General features: G+C 43.1%; 1 protein-coding gene across 8 annotated transcripts in view; it reads right to left on the reverse strand.

Annotated features, from left to right (window-relative positions):
- PDE5A (phosphodiesterase 5A) overlaps positions 1-26208 on the reverse strand; it is a 639000-nt gene that overhangs the window by 114818 nt on the left and 497974 nt on the right. For all 8 annotated transcript variants that reach the window (XM_069230182.1, XM_069230181.1, XM_069230180.1 and 5 more), the window contains 3 exons: positions 17469-17615; positions 5211-5336; positions 1909-2003 (listed from right to left, as the gene is read on the reverse strand). In XM_069230182.1, coding sequence (XP_069086283.1) covers positions 1909-2003; positions 5211-5336; positions 17469-17615 — 368 coding nt within the window. The remainder of the gene's footprint in view (positions 1-1908; positions 2004-5210; positions 5337-17468; positions 17616-26208) is intronic.

Here is a 26208-nt window from a genome sequence, read left to right on the forward strand (position 1 = left end):
GTTAGGGGTGCGCTAAGGGGCGCAAGAAAAGTGGCGCTGCACTAGGTGCAGAACCAATTTCCATAAATATGCCCCCTAGTCGCTTCCTAACCTATGCCCTATATGGGTGCACACTTGCATGGCTCAGTTCTAGCAAGGAGTCTGCAAATACAGACTTTGTGTTCGTTTATAATTTCCTATGGACCATGACCCTGGTGCTATGGCTTGACAAAGCTGTATAATAATAGCAATTGAAAGCAAGACACTTTACATTAAAGTTGAAACGTATATATATTTTGCTGTGAGGAACCCAAGAATTGGTTTTATTTGTGGGCCCCGACCTCACCAAATATATGATCCGTGTCACCTAGATGAAAGATTTGCAGGCTTCCTGTAAATACGGTATCATCTTGACCATGTTCCTTTCATATGAAGGGGCACTTCTTACCAAGCGCTCATTTGTTATTGAGCAGACTTCTTGATGTGCAAGTATTACTGTATCATAGTGTTTCTGACATGGGATCATGCTCCGAGACCAGCTTTGTACTGTAGTGACCCACAAATAAAAACTTCTATTTTTGTATTACAGGAGTTGATGTATTGCACCGGTTAAGTGGTGCCAACAGCTAGGTAGATAAAGTGGCTGCATTTACTTGGAAACTTCAAAAGAATGATCTACATGTTCCATTATTCTGTCAACCGGGTTCCCGTCATTTCACCAGTTTCTTAAGATCAGTAGTGGTGTTCCTGCAGGGCATTCTGTAAAACATGGGGTTTTCTGTTTTTGCAAGATACCTTCTACGTAACTGGGCATGTCAGGGGTGCAGATGCATGCATCCCTTCCGCCGCTGTCGACCAATGGTGATGTTCCACATACAATGAATTATTGTTCAAAAGGACATGCTTGAAACATCCACACTATAAGGAAGAAGAGATTCTGCCTTCTGCTCAAGAGACTGCTAGCAGTTGTGTACTCAAGGGAACAGCTACCTATTTGTTGCATGATGGCAATGTGCCATCAGTGGCAATGGGTAGGAAATGCAAATGAAGTCACTGCCCTACAAACCAACGAAAATAGACTTGCTCCATAGCGATCCAACAAGCAAAGCTGAAGTGGAAGAAACATGGAAGAAGAATAGTAAAAGCAAAAGGCCCAGAGCTTTGGAACAGACTGGGCCAGATATCCAGAGTACAACTTACTGCCAGAAATTCAGCAGAGAACTGAAAACCTCCTATTTTAAACAGACCACTGACAGATGCTGCACGTTACCACCAACCCCTGCACATTCTGGGGAGCAATACCAAAAACCTCGATTTCCAAACATGGTGAGTGCAGCACAGGCCTTGGCTCTTTGAGATTATCTGTGGTATCGGACCACAGACCTGAGCAATGAACAGTGCAGTAGTCCAGGCACCATGTTTCAATTACATGCTAAAGGGCGCCTTTGTAACACAGGTTGAAAGTTGTAAAATCCACCCATAGTTATCACAGACATTGTATGGCAGATCCAACAGGCATCAGTTTTGGATCAAGTAGTACACCAAAAAATTAACATTTTGGGGAGGCTTGGCACTATAGGTTCAATATTTTTGCAGAATCATACATAACTATTGAATCCAAATACATCGGCTCCGTGGGGTTAGGCTTAGAAAAGCAGAGCCCTCATCAGAAGGGCAAGGCATGGAACCTCGCTGAGTGTTAGAAGGCTGATCCACTGCGATCAGCCTGGGCCATGATTAAGACCACAGTTAGAAATAAATAGCATGCATTACATGGCCTTGTTTCTTTGAATAGTTTCTTTCTGGCATTTACCACTTTTACGTTTTATATTTTTATATGGCTGGTCATCTGATGTGAGAGCAGCTGGAATACAGTGTGCCTGTATCCTATGTCTCATGGAATGCAGACTGGTGAAGAGAGGCGCTTACCTTTGTATGTAAGAGTTGTTTACACCCCTGTGGTCCAAATCATGGCTTAGAGCTGCTATCATCAAAGCAAGAACTTCTAGGTCAGACAGTTTGCTCTGCATAGAAAGACGTAAACCAAATCTACATTACAAATGTTTTCAAGAACGTTTGTCTCTAAAGCATGATCTTAACTATGAATCACTGAAGCAAAATCTTTAATACGCAGCAATTAAGACAAGGCAATGTAATACAGCAATCGACTAAGTCACTTAATTCCATTTCTTTAGCTGTGATTATAGGTATTTAAAGGCAAGATTTACATTTCTCATGCAATAAAGCAACTCTACCTTCTCATCTTTTCTATTTAGCAAATTAATCAATTTCGTTTTCAATATTACATATATTTTACAGGTTTTGTTTAGCATTTCAAAATTATTCAATGCATTTGTGAAGTAATATGTACACGTCTTCTCTTTTTCAGAACTTCTGACATCTTCCTTCCTCTGCAGTAATATAATTGTGCCAACATGTACCTGTCTTTTGAGTTATAAAAGCAATGAAAAAAGAGGGAATTCCCAGAGTCCCATTTTTGGCTATTCAAAGCAGCGTAAATCTCCAGAAGAAACTCTGGAGGTAAATGAGGAATGATTGGGGAAACCAAAATTGGTATTACTGACTTCCCAGGCAATCCTTCAGTACTGTAGCAGTAGGAAAACTAACTGGTCTTGTCTGGCAGACCTGGTACTTGTTGTGGTGTTTCCAGTACGCGCTAGAGCATGCAAGTTGTAGAAGTATGATATTGGCAAATACGTGGTGCAAGACATCTATGAGCCATATCATGAGGGTGTCCTCAGTGGCCATAGTATTAACAGCTGTCAAACAGCTCTCCCTTCATCGAAGCAGAGTTTCCTCTGTCTGCCTGCCCATGGAGATACAGGCAGGCACACAGAGGAAACTGCTCTCACAGCCCCCTCTGAGACAGCAATGCTGCTCCCACAGGAGGTGGGGAGCCAGCTGGGACCGTGGGTGCCTTCAGACTCCCCCCACAGTCCCCAACAATGACACTGGGTGCCTACCCCAAAAAAGTTTTAGGCTGGGCTCTCGGGGAAGGGATCCCCGGGGCTGTTATCGGGCTGAGGAGGGGGGACCATGCATGGTTGGGTTGTTATAAGGGTTGGCCGCAGGGACTGACCGCAGCCCAGGCCCTGTGGCCAACCCCAGTTGTGCACGGCCAAAGAAAGTGCAAAGCACGGACCTGGGTGGTTATATGGGTTGGCCACAGGGACTGGCCACAGGCCAGTCCCTGCCGCCAACCCCCTTTGCGCACGGCCATAGGCCATGTGCGGTGGTGGTTACATTAACGTATAGTAATGAAAATTACTAAGGGGGTCATTCTAACCCTGGCGGTAAAAACCGCCAGGGCGAATGACCGCGGTAGCACCGCCAACAGGCTGGCGGTGCACCGCTGGGCATTCTGACCGCGGCGGTTCAGCCGCGGCCAGAAACGGAAAGTCGGCGGTGTACCGCCAACTTTCCGCTGCCCTTGAGAATCCTCCTCCGCCGCCATGAGATTGGGATTGGGATTCTGACACCTCCTACCGCCATCCTGTTCCTGGCGGTTCTCCCGCCGGGAACAGGATGGCGGTTGGGGGTGCCGTGGGGCCCCTGGGGGCCCCTGCAGTGCCCGTGCCAATGGCATGGGCACTGCAGGGGCCCCCGTAAGAGGGCCCCAAAAAGAATTTCAGTGTCTGCCTAGCAGACACTGAAATTCGCGACGGGTGCAACTGCACCTGTCGCACCTTCCCACTCCGCCGGCTCAATTCTGAGCCGGTGTCCTCGTGGGAAGGGTGTTTCCCGCTGGGCTGGCTGGCGGACTTTCGGCGGTCGCCCGCCAGCCCAGTGGGAAACCCAGAATGACCGCCGCGGTCTTTTGACCGCGGTACGGTCTTCTGGCGGTTCCCGCTTGGCGGGCGGCAAGCTCAGAATCACCCCCTAAATGTTTAAAAAAAATAGAAATTCACTGAAAGAATCAAAGGTTACATGGATATTATAGTTAAGAAATAGAATTAAAAAAACATAGAAATTCACTTAAAAAAACAAAGGTTACAGGGACATTATAGTTAAGCTCCTATTTTAAATGGACAAAACCATAGAAATTCACCAGTTATAATTAGAGTTATCTGCAGTAACTATAACTCGTGCCCTAAGGTAACTATAACTCGTGCCCTCGCCATGCACTGCTAATTACCCCACAAATTATAGTACTCATGACATCTCTGAAAACATCATTGATAATATCAATGTAATATCTGCAGTAACATTTTATGTTGTAAAAACTGTGCATGGTGCAGGTTATAGTAACCTTAGTGGTATCTGATTCTGGTCAGACTCAAGGCTACATTTGGAGGTACTAATATGCGCTTGAGGGACAGTAAGTCATGATGCATTATGTGGTCATTTTGCTCATAGGTTCAGTCCTAGTGGTCATCTTTGCTGATCCTCATAAAAGACATAAAAGGTATCACTGCCCCTCCTGATCCAGTCATGGTTCTCATGGGACACCCCAGGGAAAATAGGGTTTTTCTATGACTTATTATATAGTTCCTCTTAGCGGGCAGAATAACATTGGCCCATTGTAGGAAGCAAAAATCTTCACCTCCACTAAGTTTATGGTGGACAAAGATTTAGCATATCTACAGAATGAAGAAACTGGCTGCAATACGGGCAGTCAAAATGCTTACATTCAATAGGACTTGGAAACCACTTAAGACTTACTTTAAGACTGGAGAATAGTGCACCATGTCCCTGAACTGGTGAGAAAGGGCCAGTTCCACAGAATGTCTGGATCCTGTAAAATTATGGCACGGATTCCAAAGGGACAATGTTACATTTCTCAATGAAGATAGCAACATCAATGATCTATGGCCCACCCTGAAATTATGTTACACTATTATTTCTACCTCCTTTCATAATAAACTGACTCCTGCGTCCTTATACGCCACCCCCATTACGTGTCTTCTTTCTGGTCCCTTTTCTTGTATGATGACCTCGCAGTATACCAGTGTCACATCGTTATTATTAATCTGTGATGTAATTCAAAACTTTATAAAATGAAGTGTGGAAAAACAGAAACTCTGCATGAGCGGATAATGTGTATAAACAAATGGAGCACTGGACCATCTTTAAATGCGGGCCATGGTGTTGGAAATATAACACATTACACAGTTATTTTGAAATTAGCTCTTCTAATATGCCCTCAAATTGAACTCAATCAACTGTCCTACATGTTTGAGGTATTATTCTTCCAGAATCTTTGTACATACCTGAATTTTGCCAGTTCTTAAAGCGGCAAACATACACTGTGCCGTATTAAAAGCATGCCTCCAATTGTGATATGCAACATTTTTCCGATAATTCTTCTTGACACTTAAAATCCATCTCCAAAGAACCTTTGGAAAGAAAAACACAATGAACAGTTTAGGAGATATGGGACGGTGTTAATCACTAGCCTGGAGCCTGAGCATTACTGATGCTAACCCTGCGATCACTGAATTGACAGAACCAATCAAACAACACTGTTGGAAAATGTGAAGACCTGGACCATCTGTAAGGATAATGAAAGAAGCTGTGCTATCTATTTCTTAGAAAACTAGCTCACTATGTACAACAAAACTATACTGTATAGAATATTCCCATAGCAAAACCTACGTTTAAGTAAATGGTGAGAAAGAAATTTGGCATCTGCCATTTCACAAAAGCGACTGATAGTATAGAAATACTGTGTTACAGACACTAATGCAATCTAAGAATACCATATTACAGATGAAATTCACAAGAAAATTAAATGCCACAATGGTCAAGGTATCTACTACCATACATTCCTTCAGTATCCTGTTCTGTCTTGGGGTTTGTGACATTTCCAGTGGCAGTAGACATCCTGGCCAGCGGGGCAGATAGTTGGTGTTGAGCTATGACAAAACCGATGACCACATATGAACAGAACAAACATTGTGCATAGATGGTCACAGCAGTGCTCTTATGAGAACAACCGTCAACTACTTCTACACCCATTCCCAAGTTTCTTTGGGGGTCGACGAAAAACAGCGGGGCAATGGAAAGCAGTATGAACTTCAGGCCTATTCCCGTCATCATGCGTTTGATTTCCAGGTAAATTGATTGCCTGTGTTCCACTGCCAGTGTGTAGCTGAGGAACATCACTTTAGAGTTTTTAATCAGAGAGTGCCCTTTCCATCTTTGTCAGTGCAAATGGGCCTCCACCAGTCTTGGGAGGCACCAGGCAGTGGGAGGCTCATCACATCCTCTGTTCTTTTCCCACTGTTGAAAATCCTATTGTCTGCTGTGACCATGTCCCCAAGTTATATGACCATAGTCCCCCCTTTTATCTGCTCAGGTAGGCACATCACATGTAAAATATTCCATCTGGATAGTCTGCCTCAACCCTGTATTCCAAAAATATTGCTCGCTCAGGAAAGATTTCCAACTGCTAATTCACTTAGTCTGACACTGGTTGTATTTGGCTCAGGGTGCTCTCATTTTATCAACACAAAAGGATGGTGACCGGAGTGCTTAAACTTTTCAAATACTCACTTCCAGACACAGATCTGGGTTTAATCCATTGTTCTTTTGCTCACCATGACACCCCACGTTTGGACCCAGCCATATGCAAATCAGTCTTGACCCTGATCCCCATGAGAACAGTCCAGCCATGGGAGGAACTGGCCTGGCAGTTCGGGCTGGACTGTTCCCATGGGAAACAGGGTGAGTGTTTGAAAAGTTTCAGCACTCCGTCCATCATCCTTTTGTTGCTCTCCTTTTATGCCATTCCATGGACCAAGTCTTTCAATTTCTCCTATAGGGTTTCTTCTAAGCCAGTTGCCTCACGTCCTAAAATTATTCCTACCTGCTTTCTGGCTTCATGTGAGTAGTAAAGCCAGACCTTTTCTCCCTGCAGCCCCAGTCAAATGTAAAATGTTCCTGGCCCCTCTAGATAATATCCCTCCAGAGATGGGGTGCTGTGTGCCCTTGCTGAGTTACTACACTCAATTCAGTGGTCAGCATGCGACTTGGGATCCTTGTCCATCCACCCAGGATCTCCAAGCTTTCAACTACGCTACTGCTCCTCTGTTTCCTGGAACCTACTGTTTGGTGGTCATATTGGCCATCCGCATCTCCCAGACCGGCGGACCTTGTAGTATTCAGAGCTCTTCAGTCTCTCCAGGCCCTGGGTTTGCTGTTGCTTCCTAGATTCGCCTGGGGCCCACTATTCTCCGTGGGGGGTGTCACGTTGTGGGCCAGCGGACTCTGTGAACCCCTTGTTCTTCCATGGAAGGCCACTGTCCTCTGTGGCTTCACAAGCATCACCATCCACAGGTGGTGGCTCCTATCCTACCACAGTTGTTGTACTTTCCAAGATAGACTAAGGTGACAACACCAGTTCCTCTGCATTTCTAAGAAATTCCCTTATGCCATTATTTTGATTCTTGGATCAGAGCATGCAGTGACCCCCACAAGAGTAGGTCTCTCACCTCTCTGAAGCCCGGATTGCATCCCAATTAGGCCTTTTGGGAGGGGGCATCCTTACAGTTTAGTTGGGGTTCATAGGTGAATCGGGAAAGTTTAACTAAATTGGGGAGCTGGAGGTGCTCTGTAATAGCTATTCCTATTGCATCTGTATTTGGCCACGCTTGCGACAGGTCATGAAAAATCTATACCTCTTTAAGGGCCAGATGTACGAAAGGATTTTACCCATTCTGTGTCTATGGGAAAAAGCTTTCGTACATATGGCCCTAAATCCAGTATGGCTGATGCAGCGTTAATTACATGTCAGATGTGCATACACGAAGACTTTGATCCTCCTACGGTTGTTTAAACGAGTATCATTGTGATGGTTAATACTGCAATTGTGTGGGGTTGTGGCAGGTCAGTGCCTATGAACGACAAGATTCACGATGCTTCTCACCTTGCTCCTGAGGTTGCTAAAGTCAGTACAACTGAGATGTGTACCGTTGACAATGGAAAGAGGGCATGGAGGTCCTCCATAATCTTTAGGGAATGGCATCAGAATATTGTAGTCAGAATCCTGTCTGACGTAAATATTATGTCCTTAACAGTGGTTACAATAATATTGCCCTACTGAACATAAAATAGAAAACCTGCACCTAATAGGATGATATTGTTGTAAGTAATATTTATGCATTTATGCCAGGTGATAATTTTGTGTACAAATAGTCTGGCAACGTCTCTGAAAGGCGTAAACACAGATGTATTCAGTATGTACTTTGCTTGAATAGTTCATTTTTTTGCCAGCTGACAACAAAGAGCCAATACACAATCTATAAGATATAAACATTTACAACTACTGCAAACTACTAGCCTCTTTTATATATAGCACAAATTTGGCCCTAGGGCATTAGAACGTATTACATGAATACCACATTACATTACACAAGATCAGAATCACTGGTGTTCCATCATTACCACCGGTAGACCTCTGCCCCCTCCATTTTCCAAAGCATGATAAGCATGAAAAATATCAGTCAGTATGACCATTGCTATGCAAAGGTCCGACTGACAGGCCTTCATCATATCTGGGTCAGGCAGCCAGGAGCTTTACAAGCGCATGTGCCTGCAGTTTGAGCCAACGTTTGTTGGGATGCCGAGCTCACAGCCCTGAGGGCAGTGTCTTCGTCAGCATGGCATAGCCCTATGAGGGGCCCCCAATGACAAGAGCGAGCATCCCAAATACAGCCAGCCCTCAACACTGGGTGACAGTTTGTCAATGACACATCATCACAGAGTGGGGTGGAGTCAGCAAGTCTCATTGGCCCCACCCCGTGATGAGTTAAGGACACTCCTTTTTTCATTGGTTGACCCATGACAAGGCTAGTTAGTCAGCCACAGCAACATGATTTTCTGTGTTTTTCTTCCCTCCCCAAAGCCTCCAGCTTCTTTTAGTGCCATCATGCTTTTCCCTCCTGCCACCCGCTGGCCCTGCCATCACAACCATAGCCTGGTAGACTTTTTGAATGTTTGGGTGCTTGTGCAAATGTATGAATGTATGTGTATTTATGTGCACGTGCAATTTTGGGCTTGTGAATGGTGGGAGTGAGTATGTGTGCAGCTTATTAATGGATGTGTATATGAGTAAGCTTGTGGATGGGTAGTTGTGAGTATTTGTGTACACTTGTGAATGTATAGATGTGAGTGAGTGTGAGGATATGTGTGCTTGTGAGTGGATGGGTGAAAGTGAGTGTGTGCCCACCCAAATATTCCTACAAATTACGAGATGCCACTGGCCAGATTCACTTTTTTGTGTGCATGTGTCTTTTTTGAGGCATGGGATTTGCCCAGAACCGCAGAATCTTGAGTAATGCTGAGACTCGAACTTGGTTTTCTACGTGCGAAGTTGGCAGCTTGGGCTGTTAGGTCACAGCTCCATCTCTGCAAGTAGCATGTTGTTACTATTAATAGTTTCAGGTTAGAACTATCACTGTTTACTAAATGCACAGGAAGTTGCTGTTGTCCTTCCTTCTGTGCCCAAATCGCCTAGATGTTTTGGAGGGGCTCTGAACTCTGAGTTGCTGTGCTATCATGAATCACAATAATAAGGCAGGTGAAATTAGAGGAATTCTCTGTAAGCACTGGCAGATAATCAAAAACGATCCTCAAATTGGTGATAAGGTAGATTTACGTCCTAAGGGGGCCTATAGAAGAAGCCAAAACTTGAGAGATATGATCATGCATAATGACATTACTGTATTCAAAGGTATAAGAGACCTCTTATTAAAGGGCTTTTTTTCTGTGTGGCCATTGCAAAGCATATTGTAACAGTAAGATGGTATAAAAAGTCAAGAAATACCAACACAAGCCTAAAAGTGAGGAATGGTTTATAAAACTATTTTTGACATGTAGCACCACATACGTGATATATATCTTGGAATGCCCATTCAAACTGAGATATATTTGGAATTACTACATTGATGGTTAAAAAGAGAGTTATGGAACACATGAGGGCGATTAACAATGTTGATCCCCATTACCCTGTAGCGTGACATTTTTATGAGAAGCACAGTGGTAAAAGCATTTTTCTGTCTTTCTATGCTATACAACATATACCTCAAAATCAACGAGGGGGCAATAGAGAACTTAAATTAAGACAACAGGAAGCCTGATTGATATTGGATTTTGAAACTAAGACTCCTACAGGTCGTAATCAGGATGAAACATTAGGATTCCATCTCCATGTAGATTAATATTGAATATTTGGATTACCTATTTGGAAACTGATTTGCCATTAGCAATGAATTCTACAGTGGAGCTACAATATTAAGTGTAGCCAGTATATTGTAACATATTTTAAGCTAGTTGTTTAGATTTTTTGATGGCCCGATGTGTATAAAGGTTACAAGGGATGGTCTCATTAACATTAATATTCTTAACAGATTTTGCTCAAATCTAATATGGTCACAATTATTTAGATTGAAGAAAGGGCCGGTGAATACGTATTAACTCGGGAAGAAAATTGGGATCCTTCTCCACCATGATTTCCCCTAAGTCCATTTGTATTTATTAGGCTTCTGGAAACAGTCAGATAAGTTATTTATCAACATTACTTCAGAGAGATAAGATATATCAAGTGTGACCGTGGGCGGATTATTACACATAATAACGCACTGTGCGTAGATTTTGATTCGTATTGGAACAATGTCTTAATGATTAATTTGGACTTTATTGTGGGCATATAACTGTCCGCACTATGCGTATATTGGAGGTTTTTGTCATTGAATTATGTAATTTACAATGATGAGTAACACACTCTGTGATTAGGTGGAGATAGAATGTTGTACCCTTTATTAACTAGAAATATTTATAGGTTCTGTTGAATAATTAGATAATAAGTGCTGTACAGTGTTGATTATATTGTGACCATCACTAATTATCCCTTATGCATAAATTCTATAATATCAAAACACCTTATTTACCAGTAGGGATGATTGTGATAGATGCATATCGGATTAAACAACCTATTCAAAGATGTCTGCTACATCAAATGTAACATGTTAGTCCTTTGTTTATGTTTTATTTTTTTACAGTGGTTTATTTAAAAGGGGCTGTTAAGATGGTGGCGGTATGTGAAGAAGCCCGCTTGCTGTGCGAAACGCGTCATGTAAGCAATAAATGCTGTGTTGGCACCCACTTGAGAGAGCGTCACGTTTTTTTTCTTAGACCATGTTTATTGATTGCCAGGTCTCTCTGCTGGCAGAGGCACTCCACCTCCCATGAGTACAGACTCCAGGAGGAGCATTTCTCCGTATGAATATACATATATATATTTATATATATACATTTATATATATATAAATATATATATGTATGTAATGTATGTATACATATATATATATGTATATACATATATATATATAGAGAGAGAGAGATTGAGAGAGATAAACAGAGAGAGAGAGAGAGAGCTATAAATATATATATATATTTTTTTCAATAATGTAAACCTTTATTTTACTTTTTACCCTATATGAACCTAGTGTTATTGCCCTCATTCACTGATTTTTAATAGATTTGCAGTAATAGTGAGTTGCCCTTTGTGACTTGAGTGTGTTTGGGTTGTAATACTAATAGATAGATGTGTGGGTACATTTAGTGAACAGCAACTATCTTACTTTTCAGTATATGTGTTTCTTGTATTTCCATGTGTCACTTTGTGATATTCTTTATTTTTCGCCCAACTCCTTACAATTAGTAGTAGATATTCGACACTTTTAACCACTTCTCCTTGCCCCTCCCGCATTTATATATCAAAGATGAAGAATATGACGAGCAGAATCCTCTCCACAAGTGGCGGACAATTCTGCAAAAAAAGAGAGAGGGGAGCCACAGGTGGAGATCACTGCCCCGATGTTAGAGAATGGCATTTGTAAGAATGTAAAGTAATACTACTGGAGTACTACTTTAGGTACTCAAAAATGCTTTGGTGGGTAGGCCTCTTTGTACTTGAGGGTGCAGTTGCGAAAGAAATAATTTAATTAGCTGATTAACCAGATGATTGATGATAAAACTGTTTTTGCTTCACTCACTCCACCAAAGTTAGCTACAATCAATAACAATGAAGATTACTTTAATGATAGCAAGAGACATAGTGCAGTGTTAATTATATTTCATGTATTTATGGCACATGGAAATGGTTTTATATTTCATGAAGTACATGATGTAGTGCATGACAGACTAGTCTTTGTGTGCTATGGCCAGCCCCATTCAACAAATCTTTTTAAAGGGCAGATGCTGTAGAAGAAGACAGAGAAAATCAGGATGGGTTACAGGAAGAAGCAGATTATTTACTTTCCAAAACCTATAACTTTAATAAAGTTGACATCAGAAAGCCTAGTTCTAAACTTAGCTTCCTAGTGCTTCCATTCTCCACTTGCCTCATCCAACTGCAGTTACATGCCTCCATTTTTCAACATGCCTGCTGTCTTTTTTACCACATTTTTGAAGAAGTACCGCTATTGGAGGAAACTTTTCGCATGTGGTTGAACCACCTACCTTTAGCATTCCTTCACAAAGCAAAGAAACTCTTTCATTCATAACTGGTGTCAAATTTGAAAGCATTATTTTAAAAGCTGAACACGTAAAACGTTAGGTAGTACTATTTAGCAACTTGCGAGGCTTCTGCATGGAAGATCCAGTTTTGGCATTGGTAAACCTGACATTTTAATTTTCGTTATCCATTTCACACTCTTCATCTGGGCAGGAGAGATTCTTTGACCCTCAACTCCACACCAACAATCCCTTACAAGAGATACAAGAGTGCTTTGTCCATCCCGCAGTGTGGGGTGTTGTCTGGACCTTCTAGGCAGCCTAGGGACTATCTGGTACATAGCACAGTGTGTTTTCTGGCGGTGTGGCTGTACCGCGTTATATGAGTGCTTCGTCCGTCCCACAACGCTGGGTATTTTCTGGTCCTTGCAGGCAGCTGAAGGACTATTTGGCCCATAACACAATGTGTTTGCTGGAGTTGGGACCGCATCACCCTATAACAATTATTTGCCCATCCTGCAGAGTGGAACACACCTGGGGTGGGAGCCTGGATGCAGACAGGGTCAAGAGCGGGCCCGTCTCCACCCTTCTGTTCCAGACTGAGACTGGACTGGGTCACACCCCTTGTTCTTGTTATTTTCTAAATCTTTTAAGCATGGAAAAGTGTAAAATCTCTCCAGTCCCTCACAGACACAAGTGAGTCTGTAATGGTTCTAGTATTATGTCATTTTTAACAACCGCATTGGGATCTATTACTAATGATTTTTTTTCTGTGGAAGAAGAACTGGGGCTAACAAAAGTACTTCTGGCAGGGTTCAGGATTCAAGCACAAGAGAGTGTCGTCTGCCTCTGACGTCACTAGTACAGCTGTCATGCCCGACAGGTTGCTTCAGAGAAACATTCACAATTTGGAAGCTGTAGTGCATCAGCTGGGTGACCCCCCAGTTGATGGCAATGCTGTTGTGAAGCCAAAAAAAAAGGAAAGCCAAAGGTCCAGTGTCTCCTAAGGGATCTGTCGGTAGTAATGGCCACGTTGATTCAATAACTTCCCCGATGGGGCTTAACTAATTTCTAGCCACTTTGTGAAACCTGAAATCATGGTTCTTCTCAACGCATTTGCTTCCTCCAATGTGAGGATAGCCAAGATTTCAATGTTATCTGCATTCCACTCCCTTTCCTTTTATGGACTCAAAATCACACGTGGAATGTGCTATGTTTATTGCGCTTGACCCGTGTCCGCCTGCCGCCATAAAAGGTGCCAATACACATGTGGCTTTTGCCGCGAGCCCCAAAAGGGTTATTCCTGATGTGGCTGGATGAGCCACTACCAGTGGGTCTTCAGCGTAATCTTATGACAGGTGAACAGGGCTTTGCATTAGTGCAAGATAACAGGAACTTGAACATGATGATGTCAGATATAGATCACCCAGCTGTTGTCTCAGTCTTGCCTGGTAGCTGAGTAGTGCTACACAGAGACATGTTTGATGTGTCACCTGCTGCTATGTCATTTGTCATTGTTCTGGCTAATGTTTCAATACTGAAGACAGGATCTGAGGAGGACTATATCTGCCTGAGGAACAAAGTTTCCCACTGGATTCAAGGTTACGTGGGTTATTGTTCAAACATATTAATATGGCCTGGCGAGTCTCGTGGGCGGGCAGGTCTCCAAAAACCATGGAAGGCACCTTTGTTGTGGTTAATTTTAATAATGCCCACTTTGTTGGTCATTTGTTAAGAGACTTACCAACTAAGTGAGGTATTTCTGCCGGTATCGTACATCTTCTACTGGGTTATTTTACTGGCACTTATCACGCAGCCTTACTGCTCCTTGCCTCGCATCAGTCTTTTAATCAATGATCACTCTACATGGTGTGGACTCATTAAAATACCTAGTAGTAATGGATTCGAACTGCTGAGAAACTTAGATGCCGATGACTGACTGCCTTCTCTCCCTGTTACTTAATCTATTATCAGTGAGTTGTGATCTGAAGATGTTCATTCCTCTACTCTTGACATTTTTTGTTGGAATATAGTGCGACTTTGTGGTGGATGTAAGCAGGATGACATTGTCTGGTTGCCACATCTGAAGAGGTATTACATAATCTGTTTGCAAGAGACATGGGAAGTGAAAAACAGCCTATTTATACATGCTAAAGTTAGCTTTTCTGTTCCACCTTGCAGTTCTCATTCTGGGAGTGCTAAAGGCGGTCTTTCGGTCGTAGTTGCTGTGAGCTTAAATTGTAAATTAACTCAGTTGGACACTGGTTCTGATAAAATGCTTGCAGTTCGTTTGATGTTTACAAACTTGAGTGAGTTTCTGGTCATCAGCAGTGTCCTGCTCATGGAAGACCATGTTAACTCTATATGTAGCCTTCTTGATAGGCATTCCACCCACCTGCAAGGTTTATTCCAATCTTAGTCATGGGTGATTTCAACCTTCACCTTTGTCGAAGCTGCACTGTGATGGGTAAGGATTCTGGCTGTTCATCATTGTTTACCTCGTGAGATTATGAATTCTTTTATTCATGATTTTATTTTCTCTTTGTTTGGAAGTGACCATGGTGATACTAGATCTATTTTGGAAACTCCAACACTTACTGGAAGAGGGGCATCTAGGTTATGGATTTTATCTTTGTATCTTCTGTTTTGGGTTCCACCCTAGTCAACTATAATGCTTTTTGGGACTGCCAGAGGGACTGTTTGAGTGTAAACACAGCATCTCATTAACAGCCATCCAGCAAGCGACCTACCTCTGTCAAAGATCCCATATGCCGTCTGTTTGGGGATCATTACTGTAATTACGCTAACATACTTAAAGATGAAGGGGAGCGTACTGGGACTTATACTGCACATTTACTTAATGCAATTACAGCGAAACTGGTACACATTGTCGCCTTTTCAGAATGGCTGACTTATGTAAACATAATGACGATTAAGGTTACAAATCAGCATCTGGGACCATCCTTCAAATTCATTGAGGATTTTGTTGTCTCAAGGTGACGCAGACATATCCTATTTAATTTATTTTTTTAATGAAACTGAATTTTGAGGACAATTTTCATGGACTATTCATTGGGTTTACGTGAATCTTAAAACAAGTGCTACATGAATGAGTTGCCAGCTTTGAAAATTGTTGTAATAGACATTCCGGATTCTTTGATAAAAGCCTGCGCATTTTAAAGAGTCTTTCATCTACTGTCAGGCGTTCCAGCATTTCATAACATCTCTCCCTTGGAAAACGTTCAAAGGAATAAGTCATGGCACCCTCTCCTTGGTTCCCGCCAGACTACAATAGCATATGTTTTCATAACTGCATCTTAATAAATACTGTAGCATTTTTCACACAATAAAGCTTAGACCGTGACCTGGTCACAAAAGATCCTGCTTCTAAAAGGACGGTGGAACTGACTTTTGAAATGTGAAAGGACGGTGCAAATGACTTTGGAAATGCGACCCCTCTACTCACAATGCATAAGAGTGAATTCTGACTTGTAATTGACATTATGAATCCAACCAGCGTCAGTTGTAATGGAAAAGTGGCCACCTACGTAGCAACCATCCTCCTTGCAATTTGCAATCGGATACTAAGGCCCATATTTATGAAAAAGTGGAGCATCAGAGATGATGAGCCACTTTTTCTGCAACCCCCCACTTGCACCTAATGACACCATGATTACGCCGTATTTCTAATACGGCGCACCATGACGGTTGTTAGTACAATAGCCTCAACATTTTTTATGCTATTGTGGCTTTTTGCTACACTAGCGTCAAAAATGTTGACGCTAGTGTAGCAAAGTGCAAGGAGGCACATAGGTTTCTATGGGAGTGCCATTTTAACCTCTGCTCTGATGCCACAAATGGCGCAGTGAAATCTGTTAAATTTCACTGTGCATTTTAGTGGGCCTCCCAGTGCCGGAACGCCCCCCTTGCAAACATTATTCCTGGTGCAGGCATAATGTGGCGCAAGGGTTTACAAAGTGAAGCAATGCATGCATCCTTCACTTTGTAAATATGGCACGTGGAGAAAGCCATTGTAGAGCCACCTGAGTGTAAAAAAATGACGATATGGCGGGGCTAAGGTGGTGCTAGGGGATCTTCAATATTCCCCTCAATCTTTGCAGTCATTTTTGCCGTCACAAACCATGGAATGGCCAGGCAGAAAAAATGGCAAAGTGTTAGCTTTCAAAATATGAGATCTTCCACTCTGCTTGTGCAAGCCACAGACACTGGGCAGGTGCAGATAGTGGTTCCATACACCACTGTACGTATGACCTAATGTCGCCTTTATATTATGTCATTGTGGCATTGTCACGCCCCGTTGTAGGACAGAGATATTGCACGTGCTGATGCTGCGATGAAGGCCTGCTCTTCCATGCAGGCATTCATGTCAGCATATGCTATTTTTTAAGACAGATTCATAACACAACTATTTCTGATTCGTCACAATTCACTAGGCATGGTGAATCTAACTTTTGCACGAAGATCCTTTGCATTGCAAAGGTTTTGAGAATCCCTCACAAATCAAAGGGGGAGCTGGTCGCTGCTCGGTTCAAATAATCAGCTGCGATTAATCTTTTTTGCACCACACAACTACCCACGATGCCGTTATTACTAAATGTTACTTATTCAACAAGTTATTTATAGAGAAGGTTGGCTCTTGCAAGGTCATGTTGTAATGACCCATCTTGCGGTACATTCGTGCAACTATAAAGGAAGACGCCATACAGCACAAGATTAATTCAATAAAGTGGTCAAATACATTTTCATATATGTCCCCTAGATTCACAAATTCATATACTTTACTACAACTTGAAAATGAACGTGAAAATTGACCTTTTCTTTTCTCCAGATCGTAGCCATGTTAAAAGTATTAGGCACAACATTGTTAAATAATAGAATGATTACATATGTTACTGTATATTAATTAGCAAGAGGAACGGAAAAATGCAATTGTTTGGGGTTTCAGACAATCTGGCTCTATTTTCAGAAAACTGCAGCCCCTGAGGGAATACCTCGTATTTCATTTGGAAGTTCTGCACAAGGTTGAGATCGGTGAACATTCGACTCGTGGCGAGCGTTGTCTCCGTATCTGAGAGCTCGAAGTCACTGAAGTAGAAGTCAGTCAGTTTCAGGGATTGTGCGGAAGGCACTATGGCGGCCTTAGGGGAGAAGAAAATCAAATAACAGTAAACGGTTTCGGAAAAGCAATCCTATCCGGTATTATATATGATGTGACAGAATCTGTTTAAAAAATCCTATTGCTCCCATTGAATGTATATTCTTGGATGCTATGACACGTATACACACTGACATGAACCATTATTGAGTACTGATCAGGGTGATAACAGAGGTCATGCCTTCTGTAGAAGGGTTTTCACATTGTTAACTGCCCATCCCTGCAAATATGTGCACGAGGTGGATAATGAGAGGGAGGAAAATGAATATTTGTTAAATGTAGGAAGTATGGGGGCAATAAGGATAATAGCATCCATTTACCAAACATAATCCAACACAGGTAAACAACAGGCACACTTTTCCTGTCTGCTCTAGTACATGTTTCACACACTCAGGGGCATATTTACAAGCCCCTTGCAACACCTTGAGCCGCCCTAGCATCATTTTATTTTACGCTAAGGCAGCGTTAAGGAAGCCTTTCTCCCTTGCCGTATTTACAAAGTGGCACAAATCATGCATCCAAGGAGCAGCGGATCATCTGGAACACCCAGCTCACATGTACTGAACGCCCACATGACGATCTATAGAGAGCTAGAGCATGTAGTACCTTGACCTAGGGAAAATTCATTGCATTCATAACTGCAAAGTTTCTGGATTAGGTGTTCTATTCATGTGGCATTCTGTTTCTATATTTTATCGAGAATTGGAAAGGGAGGATTAGAAAACTGGCATTAGTTTCTTTAGGATTATAGAATTGCCTCAACCTCATGTTGCTCGCTTTTGTTGTGATGATGAGTGCAAGAAAGGAAGGTAGAGGCAACCCTCAGCCTAACATGACAGGGAAGAAAAATGAAGGATGTCACAAGAGAGGAAGTAACTCAAGAGTATATTGTTAAAGCCCTGGTACAGGGGTTCCAGTGATTGCAATGGACCAATAAAGATTGAGATACATCCTTGCGTAATTGTCAATGAAGCTCTAGAAAGCCACAATAAGTAGGCTGATTCACAGATGGGCCATCTGTGCTAGGAAATAATTGAAGAAATTCCTTGTCAATGCTGTGAAAGCGTCTTTGAACCTGTGCCCCCACTCCTGGTTTCAGACCTGGATATCCTATTGAAGGTCCTGCTTCTTCTTCTCATTCTTGGGCTTCGGTGTCCCAACAAGATATGAGAATTGACAGTGCTAAGAAAATGCAAAAGTGTAGCCTATCGTGCCAAATGATCTCTCCCACTGATCAGAGACTGTGCTGTTCTAAATGTGACTGAAATGCCACAGCCAATTTGCGATCAGCCATGGTAAACTCTGAATCTGGGCATAGTTAGGGGCATTGAGAAGTACAGTAAGAACTGCTGGAGCTTCATCCAACTTAAGGACACTCTCTATCAGCTGAAGTGATGTATCAAAGGGGGAAGATGAGTAGCTTGATTTTAATTGTAGTATGTGTTTCCTGTAGAGAAGTCTGTCTAGCTGCTCCTCAAACAGCCTTTGATGTAGAAAGGGCATACAGCGTAAGGAGTTTTTATGTGCTAATTCTGCATTTCACATAGTCACATATGTCTTTGAGAAGAGGCTCACGGGTTAACTGTTGGGTATGAGGCCTGGATACTATCAAACGCATTACCTTATAGGAATTTTACATGCACGGCACTCAGGATGTCCTAACATTCTGACTATGCTTTTAGAGTCCAAAACAAAGATTGGAAATCAGAAAGCCACAACTGGCATATGATAAACAGGTTTGTGTCCAAAGAGCATGGTACAAGCTTGCATGCTCCATTTTGACAGATGCATCTTCTCACCCTCCCCTTTGCATATAATTCTTTTCGACCTCCTGCTGTGCATCTTCTTGAGATACTGAGTAAGAGGAGAGATGAGAGAAGGGAGATAAGGTGCAAGAGAGACACTGAATGCCTGTTTTTCCTGGCCCTCTGCAGAATTTGAATTTAGCTGGCCCTTCAGGCAATTTCAGAAGCAACTGTCAGCTTTGCTAGTGAGATAACGTCTTTGAGGGCTCCTCCTACAATCTAATACATAAGACTGGTGGGGGTAGGGGAAGTGGAGGAGAGCTGTAGAAAGTGGAGTCTTCTAGATGGCAAGATTTTGCCCTCGTTTTCCCCTTTAATATTTGAATTAGAAATACACCAGTAGCATTAGCAGAAAAGACGGAGACCATATTTTCCTCCTTCTTATGAATATATCGAGCATGTCTGCCAGTGAATGTGCCAGAGATGGTAGGCTTGCTTCTCGTGCCAAAGCAGTAACGTACATTTGCGGGTCATGTCCTTCTAAGATTGAAAATTAGCAATCTCAGCATAAGAAAGTTGTTGACACATTGTGATATATATATATATATACAGGGAGTGCAGAATTATTAGGCAAGTTGTATTTTTGAGGATTAATTTTATTATTGAACAACAACCATGTTCTCAATGAACCCAAAAAACTCATTAATATCAAAGCTGAATATTTTTGGAAGTAGTTTTTAGTTTGTTTTTAGCTTTAGCTATGTTAGGGGGATATCTGTGTGTGCAGGTGACTATTACTGTGCATAATTATTAGGCAACTTAACAAAAAAAAAAATATACCCATTTCAATTATTTATTATTACCAGTGAAACCAATATAACATCTCAACATTCACAAATATACATTTCTGACATTCAAAAACAAAACAAAAACAAATCAGTGACCAATATAGCCACCTTTCTTTGCAAGGACACTCAAAAGCCTGCCATCCATGGATTCTGTCAGTGTTTTGATCTGTTCACCATCAACATTGCGTGCAGCAGCAACCACAGCCTCCCAGACACTGTTCAGAGAGGTGTACTGTTTTCCCTCCTTGTAAATCTCACATTTGATGATGGACCACAGGTTCTCAATGGGGTTCAGATCAGGTGAACAAGGAGGCCATGTCATTAGATTTCCTTCTTTTATACCCTTTCTTGCCAGCCACGCTGTGGAGTACTTGGACGCGTGTGATGGAGCATTGTCCTGCATGAAAATCATGTTTTTCTTGAAGGATGCAGACTTCTTCCTGTACCACTGCTTGAAGAAGGTGTCTTCCAGGAACTGGCAGTAGGACTGGGAGTTGAGCTTGACTCCATCCTCAACCCGAAAAGGCCCCACAAGCTCATCTTTGATGATACCAGCCCAAACCAGTACTCCACCTCCACCTTGCTGGCGTCTGAGTCGGACTGGAGCTCTCTGCCCTTTACCAATCCAGCCATGGGCCCATCCATCTGGCCCATCAAGACTCACTCTCATTTCATCAGTCCATAAAACCTTATAAAAATCAGTCTTGAGATATTTCTTGGCCCAGTCTTGACGTTTCAGCTTGTGTGTCTTGTTCAGTGGTGGTCGTCTTTCAGTCTTTCTTACCTTGGCCATGTCTCTGAGTATTGCACACCTTGTGCTTTTGGGCACTCCAGTGATTTTGCAGCTCTGAAATATGGCCAAACTGGTGGCAAGTGGCATCGTGGCAGCTGCACGCTTGACTTTTCTCAGTTCATGGGCAGTTATTTTGCGCCTTGGTTTTTCCACACGCTTCTTGCAACCCTGTTGACTATTTTGAATGAAACGCTTGATTGTTCGATGATCACGCTTCAGAAGCTTTGCAATTTTAAGAGTGCTGCATCCCTCTGCAAGATATCTCACTATTTTTGACTTTTCTGAGCCTGTCAAGTCCTTCTTTTGACCCATTTTGCCAAAGGAAAGGAAGTTGCCTAATAATTATGCACACCTGATATAGGGTGTTGATGTCATTAGACCACACCCCTTCTCATTACAGAGATGCACATCACCTAATATGCTTAATTGGTAGTAGGCTTTCGAGCCTATACAGCTTGGAGTAAGACAACATGCATAAAGAGGATGATGTGGTCAAAATACTCATTTGCCTAATAATTCTGCACTCCCTGTATATACAGCTCTCTGTGTGTCCATCCTGGGTACGCCACCCCAATTTCCATTTAGGTTTGAGTAGGTAATGGAAACATTACATATCCATTTACTAAACCCAATCGTTTCAATATATGTTTGCATGTATGGTATTAACGTCCAAAGACAAATCTGCTGGATCCCTTCAGCCAAACATCAATAACTGGGTCCACCAGTCCTTGCTGTGCATTTTGTCACACGTCCCTTATCAGAAAGCAATCGCGGCTTGCAGGTGTGAAAGGGGGCGGGGCAGGGTGGCGCGCACGCAGGGGTGAGCGGGGGGTGATGGGGGAATAGTAATAAAGCATTTCTTTTAAACTTAACTTGGCTCCCGCGCCCCACGCCGCGCCTCTGCTAGCTGCAGGCACAGGCTTGCAGCTTGCCCTGCGGCCAATCCTGACGCTGCTCAGAGCAGCATCAGGATTGGCTGGGAGCGCCCAGCCAGGGCTCTCTCAGGCAGACTGGGAGCCTGTGCAGGCTATCTCCAGACCAGCAACAGTGTTGCTGGGCTGTTGAGAGCATACAGTGCATATGTGTTTGGCCGGCCCGAGACGGCCGGCCAAACACACATGCTCTCTGAGGAGGAGTGCTGGGGGAGCTCAGAGCACTTCACCCCTGTGGCCCCGCCCCTTTACAAGGAAACGATAACAAACAATGTTTGTTATCGTTTCCTTGTAAAGGTTTTGCAGCTGCCGCTCCTGGTGGGGAGACGACGTTCCTCCGCCCTCATGGAGGAGCCGTCCCTGTCAGAAAGGCAGTTTCTGCACCTCACAGGGACACCTGCGGAGAAAACCAGCAGTCAAAGCCCCAAAATAAGTGCTCCCAAAGTAATTTTCAGCACAAATAATGCGCGTCACGAGTATTTATTATATGTTTATAAACGATGATGGTGCAGTTTCTGATTTCCTTTGCCACAGAGAAAAGAACAGCGAGCCAGCGATGCTGACAGCCTGTAGGGAATGGAGATCTCCAGGTCCCACATTGTGTTATTAGTTCCTTCTCTTCATGCCACTTGCCCCCAGAGCGTTTCTAGCCAACGTGAATGCTTCGATGCATGCAGCAGATTATAAACAGAATAAACAAGTCTGTGTGACTCGGCCATTAAGAAATAAAAGGCAACTGCTCCAAAGGTCATTTACGTCATTGAGCTCCACCCCTGGAGAGCTCCGACCAGTATTGTGATGGGGCCGCTTTGCAAGAAAGGAAAGTGGGTCACTTTGCATGTCCCTTTGTTGGGGTTTAAAAGACAGTCACCATAGGAAGCAGTAGGCTTCTCACGTGCCTCAGCCCCAGTGTCACTGTACCTCCTGCACTTTTGCTGAGTGCGAACCCCCTACATCTATTATAAACAAGTTTTGGCAAAGCCAATAGGTGTTGACTATGAAAAGCTATTGGTGTTGACATTGTTTTTAGCCACCTGGTACAGTAGCGAGGCTTATGTGCAGCATGGTTGAAAGTTACAAAAAGTGCTATGATGGATTCGTCAACACGCTTATTTTTGTACATTTAGCCATGCTGCTGTCTGACATGGCTGAAAATCTTTGACAAAGTCAATAGTTCTTTCGTAGTTGAGATCTATTAGCTTTGCCAATACCGGTTTTGTAGTCTTTCTTCAAGTCAGGGAAAAGCAGTCTTTTAACAGTGCGCCCCCCTCCATCTCCCCTCAGGTGTCTGCGATGCAGCTTAGGAGGCTTGACCAGTACTAGCTTTTATAGAGATGTGTTTCACCCGGTGTCGCGCACCCTTGCCTCCATTGTTAGTGGCTTTGAACTGCACCACGCTCAAAGCCAGTTTCTCATAATAGGCCTTAACATCAGCATAATATATGTCCCCAGTGGATATAGGCTGCCGATTTTCTAGACCTTTAGTAAAAACACTAAAAACGATCAACTCGTTTGACTTTATTGCAAATAAAAGACCTCTTAAAACCAAAGATTTTAATTCTGGTTGGAGCTCAGTTTGAAAAGAATCACTTCCAAGGTGGAAGGTCGGGCGAATCACGTTCGCAACTGAATAACTGCATATTAATGCAAACATGATTTATTCTGTTGGAAAGGCTGGATGCAACGGCGGGTGCAAGCAGCAATGAGAGGATGGTAGGAGAGGCGAGCCATACCAGCAATAAGTGCAAATAATCTGATCCTCTGTAACGTAATCCAGTGCTCATGAAAAGTGCTCACACATCGTTGGACAAATGTTGCGCTATATATTAAAATGCAACATTGGAGAGTGGGAGGCGTGGTTCTGGTGGGAAACACCACGCAGGATGGGACAGGAGAGACGCAACGATCGGGGCAAGATGCTACGAAGGGGGCATGCAAAAAAACATACCCACCCAGCACAGCTGGCTATTGGTAGCCGCACGATAGCTGCTGTTTCCGGGTTGTCAGGTTTGCAATGTTTGTTGTCACGTGTAACGCACGTTACTTTGTCATGAACACATTGATGTTTGACGAGGACGACAACGTGATAAGAACGGGTTTCTGCATCTGCTGCAGAAATGTCTACACCAACTGCAGAAAACCCAGCAGGGCCAGCTTAGTGTTTCAGCCTTCTGATATTGATTAAATGAATTGCAGTGAGTTAGGTTGTGTATTAGCACCAGTCACTTAAGATAGCACAAAGACACCAAAAAGGATGTGGCTGGACTTATATTAATATACCAGGTAATAGAAAACGTCCTTGCATGATACGTGCTTAACAAAAGTGTTATCTCTTAACTTTGAGATATGATTTAAAGGATGTACTATTTTGCAAAGTTAATGCCCCTACTTCTGAGTGGCTTGGCCTCCTTTCCCGTCATCTCCCCATCACTCACTGGTCTGGCCTTTGTCTACTTGCCACTTGCACACGGTCTTCAAGGTTCCCTGAAGCGACAGGTCTTGTGGTGCTGAACAAAGTAAATGAAGGGAAACGGGGCACCTCACCATGTCAATACACGGCCAGAACGGCGAGGGAGTCAGAAACCAGGAGCTGTGTGGAAGAGCTTTGGTCTTCCTTAAAAGTTAACAGAAAAATGACTTTCTTTTTTGAAACAGATGACCACACCCGAGCAAAGTAACATCATTTACTCTGCTTAGGAGCAGTTATCCGCAGAAAGTGTATGCAGTGTCTGCAGAAAGCCAATGAATGTAAATGTAAAACTGCTAATTATTTTTTTTTTTTTTTTAAAGTGCAACAGAAGAAGAGGGGGTAGTGGAGAAAACAATGCGGGAGGGAGGTGAGAGTGACAAGCTACAATTTATAACAGGACCATTAAAAAAAGAACTCTGAAGAGGCCAGCATTGGCCACTTCATTTAGATTTTTTATGGGCGAGCGCAAAGCGCTCTATCCCATTCTGTAATCTCTCTTTGGGCATCAAACCACGCCCATGTCACGTCAGTCACTTACATTGGTTTGTGGGCTTGCCTTTTAAAATCTGCTTGTTTTCATTTGTGAAAGGCATGCATACGTCATGCCTTTTCCGGTGTTTAGCCCACCTACACAGCACCGGTAAACTACTAAAAACATATGAGGCTCGATGTTTTCAGCATGGTGTCCAGACTACTTTATCTGTTTATTTTCCATGTAGCGCGATCCAGTCTGCGTTTTCTTTCTTTACAATGCTAATAGCTCGAACTCGAGGAAATGCGAGACCCGTTGCACTGAAAATGCTTGTTTTCTTACTAGGAGTAGAGAGAATAAGCAGAGACAGGTAAGGGTGGGAGGGAAGGGCACAAGAAGAAGAAATGGGAACGGGAATGGCTGGTGGAAGGGGAAGAAGAAAGAAGAATGGACGACCGAGTGTGGTTAAGCAAGCAGGAACAAGAAAAGCAACGATCGAAGGAGGGAGCAAGCAGCAGTGACAAGGGAGGGTGACAAGGGTGGGCAAGCAGCAGAGGGAGAAGGTCTGGGGACAGGCAAGCAACATGAGGCAGCGCAAGGACATTATTCAAACGAAATCAACAAGTTAATGGTACGTGCACCGGGGAGATAAAAGGAAGTAACATATGCAAAATGGTGGCCAATTAGGAGGCAGCTAAGAAGAGTGAAAATGAAGCCACCAAATAGTAAGTGATGGGCGGGCTCTAAGCCCTTTACTGTATACAAAACTCCTCACAGCAACAGCACATGCACGCTCTCAGGTGAGACCTAAAAAGCTGTGGTCACACCTGCCAAGTGTTTCAACACCTCATACTTTATCACATTCAAGATACAAACTGCCAAATTTTGCAAACTAACAAAGTGGAAAAGATTAAACTTTCTAGAGGGGGGTGTGATGGAGGAGTATGGTATCTTGGTATCGTTGAGAGGCTGTTGATTGACGCTTTCACCTGAACTAACAGTTGATCACATGCTGTTGCCTACAAGGTGCAGGGACGGTGACTAAGCAGTCACCTTTCCTTCCACCCTCGCTTTCACAGTACGCGTAGCACAGGAAGTGAAATAAGTGTTTTTTCCAACTGGTCAATGGGCGTAGAGACAGTGGCGCGCGCGCACACACACACACACACACACACATACACACACCCAAAACCTAAAATGGCTCTAGATGTGACGCCCACTAATTATTGTATACAGTGCTTCTTGTAAGAAGCATTCCTAAATTACCACAACAGAAGACATTCTTGAATATAAAACAAAAACTCACGAACCGAGAT

The sequence above is a fragment of the Pleurodeles waltl genome, chromosome 1_1 (genome assembly GCF_031143425.1).
Source record: "Pleurodeles waltl isolate 20211129_DDA chromosome 1_1, aPleWal1.hap1.20221129, whole genome shotgun sequence".
NCBI lineage: Eukaryota > Metazoa > Chordata > Amphibia > Caudata > Salamandridae > Pleurodeles > Pleurodeles waltl.